The sequence below is a fragment of the Pagrus pagrus genome (assembly GCF_965226575.1).
Source record: "Pagrus pagrus genome assembly, chromosome: 20".
Lineage (NCBI taxonomy): Eukaryota > Metazoa > Chordata > Actinopteri > Spariformes > Sparidae > Pagrus > Pagrus pagrus.
Genome location: NC_140207.1, coordinates 12,872,101 through 12,894,877, shown reverse-complemented (window position 1 = coordinate 12,894,877; position 22,777 = coordinate 12,872,101). Strand labels below are relative to the sequence as shown.

The following is a 22,777-nucleotide window of genomic DNA, read 5'->3' as shown; positions in this document are numbered from 1 at the left end:
TTACTGAACTTGTTTGGGTGATTGAATGATTACCTGAACAGCGTCTGTTAATTTGGACAAATTGGAGTGCCTCATTCACAAATTAATCCGATTCACATCTAACTAATGACACGTCTTTATGTGACATCTGTACTTTCAAATAGTGCTGTCACATCTGATTTTGCCCTGAAAGTGTTTTATAGCGAGTAACAAAAAAAATAAGAGTCCACTTTACTTCAGAGGTCTTTCGCCTTTTTATATCTGCTGCCTGAAAGCACTCAAAAACCTGCAGCCTCTCTGTGTGTATTCTCTGATTAAGCTAATCAGCGTTGTGAGGAGAAACATGTCCTTCCTTTGCCTGTTGTGTCCAGTCAGGAAATGAGTTGTTGTCAGTGATTACCAGATGTTTATCAGTTGCCAGGGGTACTGTATGTACTGTGATGGCTATCGGCACACAGGGTACTATTGCTATCAATCTCTGGATTCCCAAGAAGACAGAAACACTGTCCGAGTTGCTTTGGGAGATGCTATTTTTGACCTGCGTCAACTCTCTCTCTATCAAATAGTTACATATACCGAACAGAGACAGCCTGTACCTTCATGTCAATCTGAGTTACATTCCCTTCTCTCCCTCTTGTGCATTTCATCTGCTCGGCTCAGTCCGTCCTCCAACTTGATTCAGCCTCAAGGGTGTTTTCGGGAGTATTTTGCCACAGAGCTAAAAAAAAAAAAAAAAAAATCTTCCTCCATTCTCGTGATATGCCCTCTGAGAGGCAAACTGGCTATTGTTCTCCTTGACCCTGTGCTGGCAAGATGGAGAACGTAGGAGCGAGGGCTGCTGGAGGGGAGAAGTGTTAATGGCATTTACATAAGTGTAAGAACATGTGGAGCACGAAGGAGGATAATGTCAACAAATATTGTTCTACATATGGACGTCCAACAGATTTTCTTGCCAGAGCAACATTGGTGAAAGAGTGAAAGCATTTCTTTTTTGGGAAAATGTGTGTAGTCTATTGACATTTTTACACACTGGCTGTCCTTGTGAGACTGCCTTTTTTTTCTTAAATGGGCATTTGTCCCCTTCAGACCTTGCCCAAGTGTTAAGCCTCCTGGAGGGAAAGGGGCCCAGTCTGAGCGAGATGAACGGCACTAAACGTCCTCTGACTTCACCCTGTGGGATCGCTGCCACACACACTGACACGCACAGACATAAAGATGTACTGAAAAATACTGCACTAAGACTAGAAATGTAGGCAGACAGGCGTAGGGAGCGGGACAAATTACTCAATGCACATTCATCTGTCTGTCGTAGCGGCTCTGCCAGCCTCCTTTATGCCACTAAATGTAGCATTAAGCTGGTTTTGCATTATGTAACGCAGGCCAATGGGCTAACATGTAAACGTGATACCACTCATTGGAGAGACGGCGTTTTGACAAGAGTGTTAAACAGGAACTCTGCAGAACCAGCTTTGTATCCCTACAATTTTGGTAGTAAATGCAAATGAATAACGTAAAACTTCTCTCAATTTTGTCTGCACCCAGAGTCCTCCACTACTTTTTTTTGTACTGGTTCCACATTTTTTAAGTGTGCATCCGCAGACACCCTGGTCGCTTTTCAACGACCTGAGAATGAGACTCTAAAATCAGCTATCTTTCTTTAGAATCGATTTTAATCGAAATTTAAAACATTTAAAGTATAAAATGCTAAAATGGGTTGCCAAATATACTTGGGTGGCCATAAAATATACCTTAGTGGACCACCCAAATAAACTATATGTGTGGCAAACACTGATGACCAAGATTCTTTTACTACATTGCCTATTTCTGAAGTGCAAAACAAGGTAGTTTCTGATTAAATACGAACCACGATCCTGTTCATTGTCTGTTTTTTGACTAAAATGTTCCTAGAAACATATTTTAGTCTGCTGTTTGGATGTAATATGATATTGTTTGTTACTAGCTGGTTGCTTGCTCAAAACAGACTCTGACAAATAACCAAGCACCACCCAACTCGCAGTACGTCACCCATCAGCAGGAGTGTTTGTTGGTCTGCTGCGGTGCAGTGCATTCTGGTTGTTGTAGGTCTACATTTTGAGCAAAAGGGAATGCCACAGCCCTTTTTCTGTTTTCTATAGTTATCTAGCACCAATCTCAAAAATATTTGTCTTTCTACTGCATAGACAGCCAAGTCTCTCTCTCCAGCTGTGAAATACTTCTTTAACTGAGTTTGCTCATTGTTGTGTGATGTTCTGGAGAAAAATACCATCTAACAGTTCAATAAAGGTAGGATTCTTTTTAATAATCATTTTCCAAATCCTCTGCTCTTATTCAAATGTCTTTCCAGGCTTTTGTTCCAAGAGCTGTGTATTTTACATTTTAGGGGGCCTAGTTGTTGTTAGGGCTGTTAATGGTAAGAGAGCAGCTGTTGAGAGCTGGCAGCGTGCTTGCACAGGGGGGTGGTTGTGCGCATATATATCTGTGTGAGTGTGTGTGCACCTGCATTTGGGGGTTGGTGAGGTTTGGGGCTTTGGGGGTTGTTGGGAGTGAGCACAAGTGTTTGCAAGAGGCGGGGTTTTGTATTGCAAATTGTATGCTTGGTTTTCCTGCAAGCATGGCAATGGTGCTTGAACATATGCGCCTGTGTGACGAGTTGCAGAGAAGTCTGACCCGTCAACGTCAAGACTGGCTTCATACACTCCTGTCACAGTGTGTAGGAGGCTATTCTGCCGCGGTTCTTTTCTTACCTGCGTTGACACATAACTGTGAATGAAAGCAGCTATGTCACTCGGTATGCTGCATGTCCTCATGAACAGTAATCACTGTTGCCAAGGAAATGGAGTTAACACAGGACACAAGTTTGCAAAAATCACGCTTGCAGACATGAAGTGCAGCGGTAAATATGATTAAGAATATGCCTTGATATCCTGGTTAATCTCAGATGTCTGATGTTTTCTTGAAGGTGATGCATGAGCTCATGTAGACTAATTAAAACGGCGCTTTTGTGTGTGAACGTCCACCATGTTTTCAAGCTTTGTAATCAGCATTCTTTCTTGTTTATTTTCCTCTTGAGCAGTAGCTGGTGCAGGAATTGGAAAAGAGGAGGATGTACTAATGAATTGGTCAAATTCTTTGGCGCAAGGCGAAGATCGGGGGGGGGGGGGGGCACTGCTTTAGCACCACAGACCACATTTGCTGTGCCACATCTTTCAATAAGAGTGGCTGAAAAGCTGCAGGTGCAAGCTTGTGGCAAACTAACTCCTAAGCCCCCTATATCACTACTATAATGCGGTTATACCCCCAGACCAGATGCCCCATTCATGGCTGCTCATCAGCTAAGAGATAATCTGTGTCCCTCTCAAAAGCTGGAACATTAACTATGCGCAGACAAACAGACAGAGTGGTAACAGACTTGGTGTGTTTGATGCTGCATTTGGGAACACTCCACTAGTGTGTGTGTTTTGGCAAGAGGGAATGAGAGGAGTTAATGTAAGGATCTTCTCAGATTGGATGGATGGCATAATAACTGCATATCTTTGTCAACTGATGGCGGTAGAGGCTCAGTCCTCCTCCCCACAATGACTCATACTGAATGTCTGAAAATGTTGATCAGACATCTTGTTCAGTCCCAAATAATTCAGTTTACTGAAATAAAAGAAAATACCACATTTAAGAAGCTGGAATTAGAGACTTTTGACTTTTTTTAAAATTAAAGAATTCCTCAAACCAATTAATAAATTATCAAAATAGCTGGTGGTTACGAGTTGTTGATATTAATAGTTGATAACCAATTGATTCATCGTTTCAGCTCTACTAAAGAGGCCTTTATAAACCTTAACTATGCCCCTGATCTCACATATCTGATGACTAATCCTCACCTAGAATAGCAACTTGTTGACATAACAGCTCGGCCAGAAAGTGTGGAAAAAAATAATACGCTCAACAGCGGACTCTCTGTCCCTGTCTATGTGTCATGTTCTGTACATTTGAAAGGTATATACAGACCCGAACTTGTCTAAAGAGGAGCTTTCAATGCCAGAAAATGCTTGAAACTTATAATTATAATCATCCATTATGCACAAAAATGGGAATTTGCTCAAATTAAGTACAAGAAATTAGAGTAAAAGTCATAAAAAAGCTGGATCAGAAGGAAAACCACAAAAGATGATAGGTGAGACAACTAAATGGAGAGCAGAAGGATTCACTTAATGTGTCAGTGTGTGAGAGACGTCTGAGTAATATCTAAAAGTGAAGTTATATGAAAGAGAGGACGCACAAAGGAATGATCACATTTCTCTCCGGCTGTGCCTTTTGAATGACATCCCATCACTAAGCCAGTTAGAGAGAACTATGTTGGTTTGATTGGGTTGTCACAAGAGGAGATTGTAAGGAAGAAATGGTGAAATTGATTTCCAACTGTCTAATAAATAAGCCTTTATAACACCGGAGTAGATGACGGGAACTTTTCTCCTCCTTTCCAACAAACTCTTGGCTGACGATAAAACAGGATTGTTTGTGCACAGCTTTCACAATCATAAAACAAAAATACCGTTTGTGGCTGCAGGTGAAAACAGAATTTAATATGACGGTAACATCAAAAGTGAATCATCACTCACTCATATCAACAGTCTTCAGCAGTTCTTGTTTATAAAACAACAACAGCGAACAGTGATGTTTGCCACAGGCTTTATCAGGTTTGCCTTCAAATAGACTTCCAGTGAGAGCGATAAATGAGCCTTGGAGAAGTTTACAACCACATCAGTCAGAGAGGGGTGCCTTCAGTCTCTAGTATGACTGGATCATTTGGAGTTGGGGCAAAAATTTAGCAGCCATACATCACATTAAAATACTAATTGCAACAATTATTCAATTAATCACTTGGTGAAATACTGGTTTTATCCATTTTTCTAGCAATAATGTCAAACATTTGTTGGTTCCATCCTTAAATGTAAGAATTTGCTGCTATTCTTTGTCAGTTACGATAGTAATTGAACAGTCTTTAGGACAAAAGAAGCAATTTGAAGAGGCCACTGTGGGCTCTGGGAAATTGTGATAAGCATTTTTCACAATCTTTGACACTTTATAGACTAAGCTATTAATCTATTCATTGCGAAAGTAATGGCTGGGTTGATCAATAATTAAAATAATTGTTAGTTGCAGCCCTACTCGCAACCAAGCATAATCAATCAGTATCAATCAGAATACAAATATATGCAAAATTGGGGCACTTAAGTCGCCAGCAAAATCACTGTTTCATTCAATATAAATCACAATAGTTTTCAAAAAGGAACCTCTACTTGATCAAATTTGATCCCAAAAGCGTCCTCTCGACTCGGACTTAAAATCTTTTGTCTCAAATGCAGTGTTTGTCCATGTGACAGTGATGGATTTAGGGGCCCAGTCACGTGTTCTGGTGCAGCGCAGAGGAGTGAGCAGCTGACCTGCTGTGCACCGTTGGCTGGGTTCTCCTTCCATCATCTTGCTCCCAGTTCATTTTTACCACTTTGCCATTTAGAGTTCTTTGCATTCAGCCGTACTCTACTTCCCCAGCCCCGTCGGCCTCTTAAAAGGATGCTGGTAGACCTCGTCAGCAGCAGATCTGCGGTCTTTTGCTGTCCATGCAGGTCCAGAAGCCTTAGGCCAGCAACCACAATCAGCAGATTTGGAAACAGAGTTAGGATCCGTGACCCCTCTGATGCGCACAGAAGTTGCACTGCAGAAGATGTGCACTTTTGTCCATCAGGAACGCCTTGCATGCTAGAAACTTGAGTTGTAACCACTGAAGGTCACTGCTGCCATGACTTTTCTTTTTATGCATGCACATTGTTATGCTGTTCAGCTTTTATGTCTTATATCCGTTAGTGAGGAAACACATGCTCATGGCTGTCTGACTGCTGTACTGTAGCCTCCATCCTGCAGCTGAGGAGCAGCTAGAAATAGAGATTAACCTCCATTCGCTTTCCTCTCTTTTTCTAAATATTTGATTTTTTTTTTATTATTTGATTTAGCAAAGTGAGCTTGGGGGGGACCCTGCACAGAAAGTATAGCGGCTTGCATGATGAAAATGTTATTACTGGTTATTGTTTGGGCTTTTCCTGCACTATAGCAGGATTTGGGCATTACGATCCCGCAGCGAGAAGCAAAAGAGGATCTAATTTCTGATCAGTGGAGCGTGTACAGTAGATTTATGAATTGGGTCTTCACCTGGCCTTATTGTGTGTATCACCTCTGCACTGTCAATCATGCACAACATCAGCGCTGTCCTGCATCTGGATGAGAGAGGTCATAAAGTCATAGTTCACTGTACAGAGGAACACTGTAGCAAGGGGAAGGGATTGGAAAGTCAGACGTGAGATGCTGATCAAGTTCTCCGCGCCCCTTGTAACCAGTCGTGTCTTTGCTTTAAAGGGCTTATAACAGTAATGCCTCGAGGTAAAGTGGTACAAAGACCTGATGGGTGGCTTGAAAGTTGATTTCCGAGTAAGACAGGCTTTGATGTTGCAGCTCATATGGTTCTCAGAGTCACGTCTGGCTGTAAAGTCTTGGTCTGTACCAGCCTGTGCTGACTGCACACCAGGATCAAAGTGCTTTACTGTACTTGATCCATTAAAATATTCTACAAGGCGTGATCTGTACTTCTCGGCCTTTTACCACCCACTGTTCTGCCTGTGGGACACCCGTACTGTACAGAACCTTCTTGGACTGCTTGTGCTATTAAATGTTGGATGAATATAAACATGTCATATATTTATGTGTAGATAAGAGTCTTATCTTTCCAGCCATTGTGGACATTATAATAAAGAATGTCCTTTCGATAAAATAATCCAGTAGCATGCAGTTAAAACCTTAAATGTTGTGTTTTCCTACTTATAAAGCAAACTGGTTGTCTAACAGTGAAGTAAATGCTTGAAAATCTCATGTCCAAGTCATCACAGGGGCTTGATAAATTATAAATGATGAAAAAATTTAGTCCATTTTCTTCATTTAGTGTTGTTTAAGGGTCAACCAAATGAATTTGGAGCATGCCAGAATAGAAAAGATAGTCTTTTGCAATGTGTCAATTGTATGCGCACCCAGGCATATTTATAGACCTGCTGAGGCTGTGCTCTGTTTGGGTGCCCAGACAGACTGGAAGCACTAGGCCAACTGGTGTGCCACCGCAAAGCAAAATCTGCATGTTATTATCACAGAGACTGTATCTGCTGGCTTAACACATGGCAGAAAATGGCTTCTTGACCCGTTTCTACCAGACTGGAGCTGCACTGTTTTTGTCTGGGTTTTCATCCGTCTGTCTATTTTTTGAACAATATGTGCTATTGTGGCTATTCAGATTTACTTCCCACTTCCCACATTACCAATCCCACCCATCTAATCACTCATCTCTTTCCAACAGGCTACTTAAATGTGTTGGTGTATGTGTTTCTCTTTCAATGCCTGAATATAATTTTGAGTGAATATCTTGTATTCATATTGTACCTTTACCTTCCCTTGCCCTTCTGTTCTTTTCATGCCCCCTCACTTCCTCTGTCAGGTTTCCATCACCCTCCCTATTATTCTATAGGAAGCACTCGTACAAGAATCAATCTAGACCTTTGTTCCATTATTCCCCTCATACTTAATGCAGGGACCTGCACTATCACGACGACAACTCTTCTCTTAAGGCTATGAAGGACAATTTGCTCTTTTATGGTATGAGGATTAGCAACTTTTGCAGAGACATTTATCTCCCTATCTGTTGTCCACATCTGCTTTTATGCTGTCTGAAAATCTCATTCAGTTCATTAAATCCCTGCAGTCACCTGAAGGCACCAGGACAGATATGTTGATACATCTGCAGCTTCCGATTTGAGCAGGGCGCAGTGCCATTATGCACGGCCGTCTGCTGTGTTTACCTTCATTAAATCACATGCAAATGACACCAGGCTGCTACAAAATAGCCATGAACAAACACACACACACACACACACACACACACACACACTTCAGCACACACGGCAGGGTGGTCAGTAATCTGTCTGTTTATGCGAGAGACATCAAATTACCGGGGCTTATTACTTCTGTGAGTCACAGCGTCCATTCCAAAAAATAATTTCAGCAGTTCATGTTTTATTATTGAAATGCAATACAGCAGAATTATAAATATGATGCAGTATATTAACTGCTCCACCAAACCTTTTCCTTAGTTTTTGTTTCTATGTGATTTTTCTGTTGAAAAACTCAAAGCCAACTCTCCCTAACCCTTTAGATCATGATGCAATGTTAAAGAGATTTAGAGATTAAGAAAAACCATGCCTTTTACTTAGAAAACGATGCATTCTGGTTTGTCATCCCCTAGATAGCTCATGCATGCTAATGTAGTTATTCCAACTGCCCTTACTCCCTGTGTGTCTATGTGTGAGAGGCCACAGTCGCCCTGTACATGCCCTCTGGGTAAAACTGTAAGGTTAGGACTTGTAAGAAGACACTGCTATGTCAGCAAGTCGCCATGACAATGCCATCATTCCCCTGTTTCATTGTCTTTTTCCTCCTCTTGTCTCTCTGCTGGGGAAGGTCACATGACTGAATTGATCCCTATAACACAGGGATACATAAAGTGCCGTCCCTCTCTTTTCGTTCTCTGCAGCCGCATAGATGATCTGTCACACAGCCATCACCTGCAGCTCCACTTTCCGCAGAGCTTCAAGTATTGAGCTTGACTGTACATTTCAGAAGATCAGAATTCATGAGTGCGTGATGAAGTATCCTATAAAGTAGATGTTATTAAATAAAGCAGAATAGCACATTTAGTTTCGTCCTGTCGCACAGCAGGTGTGAAAATCAATTATTTTCCCAGGTCAGAGTGAATAGGTAATGTGCGATGCATAATGCTAAATAAATCAACACGACACAGTTCTTGAGTAATGCGTGGAAGACAATGTGATTGCATCCTTCACAGATTAGACAGCTCTGGTGTAACGTGCTGAATACAAATCCAAGGTCGCTGTGTTGCTGCCTGCCATCCATTCCCAGGCTCGTTTGGAGGCTGACTGAGCTTTTCAAGCTAATAGGCAGATGGAGCGCTACATAATTCATTGAAAGTAAGTTTCCAGCCAAAGAGCGGAGACGGATTACAGAGGCAGGCTCATACCTTAGCAGCCTTTATTGCAGGACAGTAACTGGGGAGAAACAAATCCTAAAGTAAATGAGACTTACTGCATATGGCCTGCATGTAAACATAAACACACATCGGATGCAGTTTAATTTCAGCTTGTGTGGAGTTGCACGTGATGATAATTCTTCTGTTGTGTGAATTTTAGCCTCAACCTTTTAACCCCACAGCATTCTGACAAGGCAACCAAAGTCCCGTCCCCTTTTTCGGCCACGTAATTAAATCAAATCGTTAATCTGTGGTAATGAGTTCGGCCACCGGGGAGCTGCTTCATTAGGGTGCGATGTGCTTTCTCATCAGGTCTGGTCGCTCTGCATTCGCCGTCCTTCCTTCTCCGCTGCTCTGGCTGTGTCTCAAGGGTGAGGGGTGAGGAGAACAGAAGGTCAGAGAGGTTGGAAGGGGGGGATGGTGGGGGACAGACGCTGCAGACGCCATTTTATTGTTATGCCTGAAATTCCATGCACAGCCAAGGCGACTACGGAGGCAGCTGGGTGCAGTGTATTTCAGAATTCCTTGCATTTCTCGCAGAAGTAGTAATCTTTGGCAGTTGCAAGTCGACACTTTTTGATTGCATATGACCAAAAAACAGCTTTTCTCTGTTTTATATTCTTGTAAATTAGGGCTGTGCAATACGAACAAAATCTCATATCCCACTATAGGTCATTTCATATCCAAATAATGATACATAGTATATAGCAAGTTATATAAAATGACCACATGAAACCTGAATGACCTTTCTTCCTGAATCCTGCCTGCATCATCCAAATGATGCAAAACAATGCCATAAGGAGTGTGATTTGCGACACAACGAAATAAAGATTATACAGCATAATACGAAATGAGAGACGTTTTTCCTTCATCACATGATATATGTTGCCATATTGCACAGCCTTATTGTCAGTTGAATAATTTGAGAGTTGGTCAGACAAACAGTCTGAATTTGATAGTGAAAATGACATGTAATTTTTCTGAAAATCTAAAGAAGGAAAAAGAAATGGGTAACAGCAAATTAATCAGAAATAAGTCATTAGTTGCAGTCTTAGATGCTACAAAGGATGAGCAAAATAACAAACAATCTATAAGGTACAACACAACCGCTCTGCTGTGAAGATAATTTCACCAATTCAAAAGCAACATCAGCCACCTGGGCTTTAGCCTTACTGCAATCACACTTCTAATTCATGCCTCTCCCGCTCTTTGCTGCCATACTTCTCCGTCTGTTTTACCCTCATTCATTCTCTACAAGCTCTGAATGAGTCAGTGCCTCATGAATGCAGAGAGTCGAGGTGGGGGGGGGGGGGCAGAGCTCTTACAGAGTGTGGAGGAGGCAGAGTGGAGACAACAGAACAACGCTGGTCCCTGAAGGTTAGATGTGAGAGGGATGTTGCTGAGCAAGCTTTATCACTCGGTTACACAGCAGGATCAGTCGCCACAGACTGCAGCCCGGCTCCTCTCCCTCTGTTTCTTTATGTTCCATCACTCTCGCTGCCCCTCTCAGATGTTATTCTTCTCCTCCGCTTTCTCTCCGCGCAACTCTTAACTTTATCCATTTTCATTTCTTTCTATAGCCCACTATATTGTCTTTCTCTGCCCGGATTGTTGCTGAGTAAATCTCTCTGTCCTCTGCCTGACTTTGCTGTGTCCATCCATCACAAACATAAGAGCTGAAACATTAAATTGGGGTCGATGATGCACTGTAAAACTCTCTTACCGTACACCTCCTTCACTCTTACCCGTCCCCTCTCACATGTCCGTATGCATGCACTTGTATGTATTTAAGATGCAGGGAGAGTGTGACCTTGGTTGAGTTTAAGTTGTAATTGATGCTTTGGTGCTTCAAGATGAGTTCTTTCCAAAGCTCACGTGTATATATATATATTTTTTTCCAGCCTTGTGCAGTTTACATTTTCTCAGACCTCATTAAGAACTCGTTGCCGATATTGGATTTTGTCTGTAATATGTTAACTTGCATGCTCTCTGACTTCATCCTCAATTTGTATCTTCTCATGCGTGCCTAATGCATATAACAAAGTCAGCGCAATATTACAACCGTGTATTGAAAGTCAGGCTGGATGGTCACGTAGATGGTTTAGGTGCTGACTTTGTATAACAGAAGAGTGAAAAGCCAATAACTGCAATGGAGACCTCCTAATCCATTACCTCCACACGTGTAGAAAGCAATACGAAGCTTATAATGCATTGTCCTTCACGTGCGGCTGGTAAAGGTCTATTGCGTAATTGAGTAAAGTGAGCCTGTGGCGCGCCGTGCGTTCTGCATTGGCATGCACCCCCAGCTCTCTACTGACGTATGTCCCAGCAGCATGTGTGTTTGTGTGTGATGGAGCGCCGCTGCTGTGCCAGCATATTCCTCAATCCGATGGCTCTGCCCTAGCCGCCCTTCAGCCCAGCCGCAGCCCTTCCAATCCCTTCATCCCCAAACATCCCGGCTCGGTGCCAGGCGGGCAGGGTTAGGGCAACCAGTCAGGCACGGTTTACGACCCCCTCCGTCCTCCAATCGGGCAGAACGCTGTTAACGTGATGGATGGAGTGGCAAGCCAGGCGCTTACACAATCACCCAAGGGGGATGAAATATGGCCGCCCCAGTCTGGGTGCCCGAGAACAGGGAGGCTGGAGATTGGAGGGCAACCAAAGGACCATACTTGGTGCTCAACCTTTTGGCTGGCGAGGGAACGTCTGGTTGCACCTAGTGTGTCTGGCTCAAGCCAGATTGTGTTTAAATGATAGTGTGTTTATATTAGGAGCACAGGAAGGGTCAGCAGTCTGCAAGGTGAAGTGATGGGAATTATTCATCGATGGACCTTTTTTATAGGGCACTCCGTGGCAAAAATAGCTATCTTATGTAGTGTTTTAGTTACTGTATATTCAGGCTTGAAATTGGGACTCCAGCTAGAACTACAATTATTTTTATTGGTATATCTGTTTATTAATTTACTGACAACCGTGGCCAGAGGAATTGTGATTTTGGGTTGTCAGTCCATCTGTCCGTCCCATTCTTGTGAACACGATATCTCAAAAAGCATTTAGGGAATCCTTCAAATTTCGTGCAATTGTTCATTTGGACTCAAGAATAAACTGATTATCTGGTGGCCAAAGGTCAGAGGTCACTGTGACATCACAAAACACATTTTTGGCCATAACTTAAGAATTAATACAATGATCTCTTTTTTGGTTTATAAAATGTCCGAAAATTGTTTAAGAAAAGGTTAATCATTGTTTCAAAAAATCCCAAGATGATTCCATTAAATGTCTTGTTTTGTCCACAACCCAAACATAGTTTACTGCCATAGAGGTGTAAAGAAAACAGGAAATAATCACATTTAAGAAGCTGGAATCTTGAGAGAGAAATTTGACTTTCAAATATCAAAATAGTTGGCGACTACTTTAATAGCTGACAGCTAATCAATTAATTGTTGCAGCTCTAAATAAAATCCTGTTATTTTTAACCAGCTCAAAACTACAGGATCAGCTGTATATTTGTCATGATTTTGCATTTGTAATATAATATTCAAGAGTCCAACTGGTCTGAAGCTCAGTCCAGAGACAGACGACCAACCATTCAGACCTACCTTCATCTTTAAACTCAGTCGTCAAGCTCTAGTTGACGTTATAGCCAGCCTTTATAATGCAGACCATGTTCTGTGCTTTATAGGTGTCATATCTTTTCTTGCCGTGTTTCACAAAAGCATGATTCACTAGCTTGGGTTTTGTGAGACGTTTACAATTTCAAGATGGAGATAATAAGATAAGACTTCTTGCTGTCCTTGCCAACTATAATTAATATTTTATTGTCCCTGGGTGGTAATTTATCCAGTTACATTGTCTAACGGTTTGACTGCCGCAGTGAATTGACTCTCCGGCCAGCAGGATATGAGAAGTGGCGCGGTGAAAGGAGTTAAAAAGATGAAATATGAGATGCACTTGGAAAGAGAGAAAGAGGCAGTGGAAAGAGGGATGGAGGCTCGCTTTAGGTTTTTAGAGAAGAGAGAAGTGGTTCGTGTCGGCTCATGTTAATTTTTTGGGAATGAAACTGCCGCAGACCTTCAGGCCTCACACGCAACGCACTTAGACATATTTTCTGTATTTTTTGTGCTTGTCTCTAACTATTTCTCTTCGGTCACACATTGTATATGTGCAGACACTTGCAGAAAAAAACAATCACCAGAGCTTTTGGAGCCAAGGGAACTGACCATTGTTGCCTTGCATTTTGTGCCTGTGTGTGTGTGTGTGTGTGTGTGTGTGTGTGTCTGCTTTAGGCTGATAAGAGGATTTGTTGAAGGGCCTTTTGTTCTTTAAGCAATATTTTCCTCTTATTCTCTTTTCCAATAATTTTTGTTTAATGGAGCCATGATTTAATAAAGTCTAGATAAGCATTTGGGCTTTGAGACATTGAACCACACTGTAGTAGAGTTAACATACATATTTGTGCTCTGTTAGTCACTTCCAGGTTTTAAAGGATGTCCAAAAGCACTCAAAGTGTTGGGATGGAAATACGAGGGCAGTAAAAACATGCAGGCCTCTTGGGATGCAGGGATGCTATATGCAAATGTTGGCAGGGCAGATGAAACATTTGGGCGACACAGACGTAGATTAAATGGTGTTTGAGCTTCCACTCTGGCAAAAACAAAACTTTGTCGATAGTGGACACGTGTGCATATGTGTGTGTCTGCATTTGTTATGCAATCTGGCAGGGAGAAGGTGTTCCTCTGGTCTCTGGGGAAAGATTAAACTTTGAGTGTTGTTCTTGACACACAGCTCACCTGTGCACACACATAAACACCCGATGCCGTTGGGGTTTAGCGCTGGCATCCAAGAAAGTGACATTTGAAAGACACAAATAGAGGAGTTTAGTTTGGGTGAGAATTTTGTCATTCACAGAAACATTTTAATGCGCGCACACACACACAACCATCATAAAGAGCTTATCCCTTCCCTCAGTCACACACAAACACACATGCGCACACACTCACACCCTGGCGGCTAGCGGCAATGTTCCAGGTGTAATTATAGAAAGTTTTGCCCCCTGATTACAGCTGGTAAATGGCTTTGACTCACGTCTCCACTGGATGTCCGCGGGAGGTTTTTCCACTTGTCCAACTAAGGTTATCTAACTTTAATGAGTTTTTCCCTTCCTGCGGCAAAGTGACGGAGTGTGATTGGCTCACCTCAGTGACTGTCTGAGAGCCCCTGAGGGTTAATGTTTCACCCCCTCCCCCACTCGCTCCAGCGTTGGAGAGCTGCAAGTGTGCCCTCAGGTCAGAGCTCTAGAGCTTTCAGGTTGGTTGTGAAAGATGCTTGGAAAGCTGTGAGAAATTACCTAAGGGCTGGTGGAGAGTCCACTGATCTTAGTGCAGGTGTTGTGAATGAGGTGGACGGTGCATCAGGGGTAATGAACAGCTCCCACAGGTCTGGTCGCAGGTAACAGCAGGTCATTAAAAGCATTAATGAAGAAAGTGGAAAAACTTGTAGGTTCTGAAACAGTGAGAGTTCATGCTCTTCAAAAACTTACAAATGATTTAGTGTCTGTTTCAAGCTGATGTTGTGGATGTTTCTGATTGGTTGTGTCTGTGTTTCTTCCAGCCATTATGTATGTGATGGGAGCCCTGGGACCTGCAGCTGGCTACCTGCTGGGAGGCGTCCTCATCGGCTTCTATGTGGACCCTAAAACTGTCGTCAACATAGACCAGAGCGACCCTCGCTTTGTTGGCAACTGGTAAATATGCATGTGCATCTGGATGACTGCCCTGAGCACCTTTTTAAACAGTGCACCTTTAAACAATTAATCAGTTATCATAATAGTTGGCGATCAGTTTTCCTCTGTTCATTTGATTGTTTATGCGACTAATCGTTGCATCTCTATTCTCAGTTGCCTTTAAGAACCCTTCTGTTATTTCTTCCTTTCAGGTGGAGCGGCTTTCTCTTGTGCGCCGTAGCCATGCTCCTGGTCATCTTCCCCATGTTTGCCTTCCCCAAAAAGCTGCCTCCACGCCACAAAAAGAGGAAGAAGAAAAAGATCAGCTCACCCGGCGATGTCTCCAGCGACGACGACGTGATGAAGGAGAAGTCCAGTAGCAAAGGCCAGAACGTCTCCTCCTCCATGGGCTTTGGAAAGGACATCAAAGGTGAGGAAGAGATAATATCAGCCCTCCTTTGACACCTCTGGTGTCCTCGATGCGTCTTACATAAAGGAAGTGTGAGCTATTGATGTACAAATGGCCTATAATCCAATCAATGGCCAGGATTAGTCATTTTATCTAATAGTGAAAGCTCCGTTGAGATCTCCTGTAAAGATGTTATTGATTTGTGATGGAGGAGGTTCAGTCGACCAAGGAAGCAAGTAATTCACTGTAAACACGTGCAGTTATATTGCACATTAGGCTCTTTGCCCCAGTAAATGAAATGTAAACATGGCTTCAAGTCAGACATTATTGTTGTCAGTTGAAGACTTCATGTTTAGTTTAGCACTCCTGATACTGTTTCCTCAAACCAACCAATCATGTAATCATATGAATAAAAATACAATAGTTAGATATGGTGCTTGTTAGACTGTTTGCTCATGTGCACCTTTGTGCTTTTGTTATGTTTTCTCTGAGCCAGATATACCAGGAATCTCCTGGTTTTCCCGGGGAGAGCCCCCTGGTTAAACTGAATTCTGCTCCAGTGTTCCCCAGCTTCCTCTTGTTGTCAGATATCTCTCTCTCTCTCTCTCTTAAATGAGCTCTCAGGGGAACTCAGTCACGTTTCCACACACAGAAACAGACAGACTCGCAGCAGTGCAAAGCTGTAGCATTCATGTTTGTTCTCTCTCTTTATTACAATGAGGAGAATTCTAACGTGTATTTAAATGCGTGCATATTCAGATCCATGCTCGTGTGCATTCCTCGAAACAGCCAAGGCATGATTTAGTCTCGGAGAGCAGATAACACAAGCTTGAATGCATTACAGCTTCAGCTCAGCCCTGGTAGCTCTCCTGCTGTTTTACTTGTCCCAGCAGGATGTTTTGAGCTGTTGTGCAAACTACGGCCAATTTTGCAGACTCGGGAGCTTCAATGTTTGGATCTGTAATGTATTTTGGTGCTGTGTTTGTCCTTCTATCGAGGTGTGTGTGTGTCTATAGCACAAATTCAGCACTTCCTATGAAAAATATGCTGCACTGAAAGCATTTTTTGTTGCCGATCTGAAGGGCAAAAAAAATGCACAACACTCAATATGTTGAATGATCTGTCTTCTTGAACAACCCCCTAATCAGCAGAACTTTGAGTGTACTTTATTTAAAAAAAATAATTATTTGGTCACTGTGTTATTTCTGATTTGAAAGACAACTGTTAAATAACAAAGTTATTACAATATTATCACAGCTTTAAAGGATAAGTACCGTTTTTTACAACCTGGACCTTTTTTCTAGCAAAAGATATGGTCATTTACTCACCCAGATAACTTTGGTGTCATTCGGCGTCGTTCGGACGAAATTAGATCCAGTGTAGCGGCGATATATCCATATAATGGGAGAGACGGGGCAGCGACACACAGCCTCTATATAACGCATTATCTGCCACGAAACTAGTTAATTTCACTAATATTTTGTTATGAAATGCTAGCGCTATTAGCCTCTGAGTCCGGGCTCGTCCGTTATCAACATCCGGGGTCAAACTAGCAGCAGCAGCTACAGGTAAACAAGGCGCGCTGTCGCGGGTGCGCGCGCAGCTCAGAGACGACATCTTCCAGGTCAGAGGTAGTAGATCAGCCTACAGACCCCGGATGTTGACAATAGACGAGCCCGGACTCAGAGGCTAATAGCGCTAGCATTTCATAACAAAATATTGATGAAATGAACTAGTTTCGTGGCAGATAATGCGTTATATAGAGGCTGTGTGTCGATGCCCCGTTACTCCCATTATATGGATATATCGCCGCTACACTGAATCTAATTTCGTCCGAACGACGCCGAATGACACCAAAGTTATCTGGGTGAGTAAATGACCATATATTTTGCCAGAAATAAGGTCCAGGTTGTAAAAAACGGTACTTATCCTTTAAGATCTGTAATCATCGCATTCCTACATCCAATCCAAGGTCATGTCCTTAAATGTCTTGTTTTGTCCTATGAACAGCTCAAAACCGTACAAAAAGGCTAAAACAATTAATTCATTATCAGTTACTTAAACAATAAAGATATTTGGCGAATTATATATTTTTCAATTGACTAGTCATTCAATACTAGCAGAATTAACAGTTGCTGTACAAAAACCACAAATATCCACAGGTTAGTTATAAAATGACTACATGACACCTACAGATATTACAAATAATTTCCTATTATCACCTGTCTACATTCAAATAGAAATGTTAAGCACAAAGCAGATGGATGAAACAATTTGTCAAAGTCATCAAATAAATTCTCAAAGAACAGCAAGTGTGGCAACTATTGCGAGCCAGTGGTCTGACTGATTGAGAGAGCAGCTGCCGCAGACGTCAACAGGACCTCGCCATCTGTCCCCCTCCAGACAAGATTACAGCCCAGATCCACAGGAATGAAATAATTAGCGTCACTATTCTAATTCTACCTTTTGATCTCAGATAACACTGACAGATGCTAACATTTTCCCACCTCCGACAAGATTAGTTGAATTAGTGCTGAGACGGCTATCCCCAATCAAGTGACTGCGCCGCCCAGTCAGGCAGGACAGCCTCGTAAGAACCTCCCCAATAAAAGGCAATGATAATCCACTTCACATACTTCCTGCCTTTCTCTTTTGTTCTTTCTTTACTTGAGGCATCTGTGTATGTCAAGCACATGAGACAGACGAATCCCCCCGTGATAGCCTTATGACTGTTAAGTCATGATATTTGCCCTCAGCCAGGGGCTTTAAACATTCTGGCCACACATGGAACAAAATCGAAGATGCCAGATGCCTGCTTGGTTAAACGTTGCCAAATGTTTTGAAGTCTGACTTTTGCTCCCGAATGTGTCCTTTGATAGAGCACACAGAGAGTGAGAGAAAAAACTGCACAGACGGAACAGAAACAAAATGATCAAATCTTGAAACCTGAAGATAACATTTAGCTTTAAAAGCTCTATTAAATGTTACCTTTGGATGCTGTCCTCCCCCATCTTTCATCACACAGATAGTGAAGGTCAAGGGTAGACAACGCAAAATTGTTTCTGACTTGAGTCAGCCCCCAAAAGTTCAAGTTAATTTCAATACAGAAGCTTTCTGTGCACCTAAAGTGATCTCGCTTCTTTAAGGTGCTCGCCATTATTTATGAATGAGGGACCTTTCCTGACCTTTTGGATTTCAGCTGTTGTAAAAAGCTACTTGGGCTTTTGTTTCTTGCTTTCCTTTAAACCATGAATCTTTTGAGTTGTGGCCTTTTTTTCATATTTGTTTGTCATTGGGGTTATGGTCACGGAAGACTGCAAGAAAACAAACCCGACATCTGCTGTAGCTGCAGTTTACCTTAGCTCAGTGTTGCATGTCCTGGGTCTTCCTCAGGACACCCTAACCAGGTGCCCAAACTACATCAGCTCTTTCTTTTAATGTGGAGGAGCAGCAGCTTGAATCTGAAGGTCCCTGCGGATTGCAGAGATCCCCATTCTGTCAAAACTTTTGCCTCGGTCTTGTTGAGACGAAGGAGCTCGTATGTTCCTGTGACCATGAGAACAGTGTTTTCTGCAACCTTGTTTCCAACAAGGACATTTAAACCAGCTAACTTTTCAAATGCAAAAAGTAAAAAAAAAAAACAGTCACAGTAGTTAAAAATGACAGACAGGCCTCGTAGTTTATATCTTCTAGCATTAATACTGCTGCAGTTGTGCCGATTAGCTTGGCAGACGTGCAGGATTTATCCAACCGGTTCAGCCAATCTCTTGTGTACGTGCCACAGCATATGATGAGATGTCTGAAAGGGGTCCCTGAGCTCCCAGTCTGAACTGCTAGCTGTACAGCTGACTGAGCTAACAAGCTAAGACAGCTGCAGTTAGCAGCAGTAAGCGGCTATAGATTATAGAAATAGTTGACTTACATTGAATGTTGAATTATTTTTGTCAAAAGACTAATCGATTAATTAGCTAACTGTTGCAGCTGTACTTCCTACACAGTTCAGTTTGTCAGCCAGTGCAAACAAAGTGTACAGAGAGAGATTCTGCCTGGTTACAATAATGTATTTACAGTTTGACCACATGACTTTGAGTGGCAGGATGAGAGGGCATTCTGCATCATGTCAACCAAATCACATGGACATTGTCCCCAAGCAAGACATAACAGGGCATGTTTGCCTTTGTTGTGATGAACCAAGGATGACGGCGTTCAGGCTGCATTTGCAGAGCTCGGTTTGGTTTTGGCCTCGCAGCAGAGACGCACATGATCCACACTCTTGCACTGTACACTAAACCTGCTGCTGGCTACATGAGTTTCCTAAAGCGAGGCAGGTTTTCAGGCTACAACGAGCATCTGTGTGTTTGTGTATTAATGTTTGCTTCTGCAGTGTTGCTTGAAACAAGGATGCTTATCCAGCTGTAATGAGTCGAGGCTGACTGTGTGTTTGTGTGAATTTCAGAGACATTTAAAGAAGGTGTTAACTCCTCAGGTTGTTATTACGTTTAAATTTAACTAGAGTTAGAGACACAGCTTTTTCTGTCTGCTTCAGTTTGTGTGGGAATAAGAGGCAAATTAAGAGACTGATTGTGTGTTAATTACAGCACCACATGTGATGAAGTGCTCAATCTTGTCTTGTTTCCCTCCCCAGACCTCCCCAAGGCAGCTCTGAGGATCCTCAGCAACATGACCTTCCTGTTTGTCAGCCTGTCCTACACGGCAGAGTGTGCCATTGTCACCGCCTTCATCACCTTCATTCCCAAGTTTATTGAGTCACAGTTTGGTATCCCCGCCTCCAACGCCAGCATATACACTGGTAAGTGTTTCTGTGGACAGTCTTTGTTAATTCACTTCTTTTTCTTTGTGTATTCATTCATTTTATCACAGCACATAGACATATTCTTGTGTTGTCTTGTGAGTCACTGTCCAGTGTGGGCTGCCTTTGAGGATGTGTGGGAGCCTGTAATGAGCAGTTTTTTTTACAATATGTTCTGAGCAATAAAACAAAATCAAATTATGCACTAAGAATGATACAGTAGGACATGATGGTACCAGTCAGCTGCCTGTAAAAGAGAGCTGAAGTAAATTAAATGAAAAATCAAAACAACTATGGATGTAACAATAGAAATAATCTGTCCTACACTGTCTTTTTTTAGAAATATCACTACATAAAAACATAAATCTTATTGATCCAAAACTTTTTTTATATAAACATCAACAAAATATTTCCTGACACTCCACAACTTTTTTGACCCATTGTGCTTATTTCAGTTTTTGAGGTATGCTCATTTTATGAGCAGACTACAAAGGAGTTTTGATAGTTTCATCTACAATAGAAATGCAGTATTCCCCTCATGCCTACATGTGTAATGTTTTGCTAATTGTGAAGTTCTTTCTTGGAGAATCATTAAATGCTCAATATGTCCACAACTACGAAAACTACAAAATGCACAATGCTCAAAAGTATTATTTTCTCACAGTCTCTCCCGACAGCTATCAACCTGCCTCTCTGCTCCCCTCCCCCCAGTCACTGGTGCCAGCGTGCACTTTCATCACGTTTTGCAACATACGTCACGTGAAGTCAAAACATCTCACACATACAACGTGATTAGGCAGAAGACAAAAGTCTTCGCATCCTGTTGCCAAAAGAATGAATGCTCTATCTATTATATCTTTATCATGTAAACAACAATCTCCGGCAGCCGTTTTCAAAGGGCTAATTAGCGATTAACCTTTCTATCTTGTTTGGTATTATTTTAGTTTGTAAGATTGCAGTTTCCCCGAACCAAAGCTGTTATTTAGAGCGCTTGTACTGTTTAACCAAATGTCCAAAACCCAAAGATCTTAAATTTCCAGTGATATGAAATGGAGAACAGTGCAGTTTCTCACATTTCGGAGGCATCAGCATTTTCTGGATAAAGTACTTTGCCATCATTGTACTCGTTGGCAATGTATTGTCTGTCCAGAGACTCATCGATTTATTTAAAATTAGCACGTAGTGTATATGGTAAGACAATTTCAACATTAACTGAGTTTAGGACTGAGCTCTTCCTCCTCTGGAAGATGTGAGAAAGAAATGTTTAATATCTTAAGTTGGAGAAAATGGTGTATTTGATTACCTATGAGGCAGTCATTTGATAGGTTAATCGTACCGTCTCTGAAAAGATCTAAAATAACTGCCCTCTGCAAAGAGTTGATTAGAATGTACTACCCTAGTTGGCAGCCATTTCTTTATTAAGTAGTACCTTGTGGATATAGAGAAGTATATATATATATATTATTAAGAGACTTCAAATTCATAAACCTACATGTGACACATGAACATAAATATACTCTCAGACTGTCATTTCGAATATAAGTTTTTCATTCTACATTTATTCTACTTGATCCCGGACAGGAGGACAGATGATAGATCATCACATGCTGTTCCACACCACTCGTCTGCACCAGTTTAAGCTCACATTTGTTCTCACCTCTCCACGTGCACTCTGTGATTCACAGTCGGAGGGCAGCGCTGTGAGTCACAGAGTCTCACTGACTTTCATTCAGTGATGAGCTTCTATTACATCCCCCGACTGCAACACACAAGTCTCTGGTGGCTGCGGGAGATGCATTCATCATAACGTGGGGCACGCACGCACACACACACACACACACACACACACACACACACACACACACACACACACACACACACACACACACACACACTACCCTCTTCTCTGCCTGTAATGTGTGCACCGCACATGTAGAGTGTTTCTTCAGTTGTGTCTGAGCCAGCGGTGCTAAAACACAACAAATCTACTGACAGGATTATTACAGCAAGGAGTGATTGAAAACTCAATGACGCCTGTGAAATCAAAAAGGTGTGTGTGTGTGTGTGTGTGTGTGTGTGTGTTCCAGTACTCTGCTGGCTAACATATGGTCATCTCCAGACACACACACACACACACACACACACACACACACACACACACACACACACACACACACACACACACACAATGCCATTGCCTCATCTCATCTGCTTGTTGCCAGGATACAAGGGGTAAGGGCAAACGGGTGGTGCGGTCGCCATGGCTACCCCAACGATGCCAAGCTGCTGGGATGTGATGATGGTTGGAAAAGAGGAGGAGGATGAGGAGGAGGAGGAGGCTCTCCTGTTGATGGGAGCACAGTGCTTCCTCAGGCGGCCAGATGGACTGACCAACTGTGACATTTCCCCTGATGATTGTGAGGGATTGTTTTTTAAGAATGACCAGCAGACCAGACGAGCAGGCGTTTTTGAATGTGTGAATAAATTATTTGTGATGTTTTTGTTATCGTCTAGTCAGAACAGTAGTCAGGATTTAATTCAATTTGAGGTGGAAGCCAATATTTTTATGATTGACACTCAGAGAATTGAAAAATGACTTTGCAAGACAAATGTTTTGACAAAATGCTAACGTCAGCATGCTAATATGATCCCAATAACAATAACATGCCGATGTACAGCAGGTATTCCACGTTCATCATCTTAGTTAGCTTGTTACCATACTAA

General features: G+C 42.2%; 1 protein-coding gene across 1 annotated transcript in view; it reads left to right on the top strand.

Annotated features, from left to right (window-relative positions):
- Window positions 1-22,777, top strand: part of slco5a1 (solute carrier organic anion transporter family member 5A1) — a 42,015-nt gene that overhangs the window by 7,607 nt on the left and 11,631 nt on the right. Inside the window, exons 3-5 of the mRNA XM_084341296.1 lie at window positions 14,723-14,855; window positions 15,047-15,264; window positions 19,889-20,053. Of these exons, the coding sequence (XP_084197422.1) occupies window positions 14,723-14,855; window positions 15,047-15,264; window positions 19,889-20,053 (516 nt within the window). The remainder of the gene's footprint in view (window positions 1-14,722; window positions 14,856-15,046; window positions 15,265-19,888; window positions 20,054-22,777) is intronic.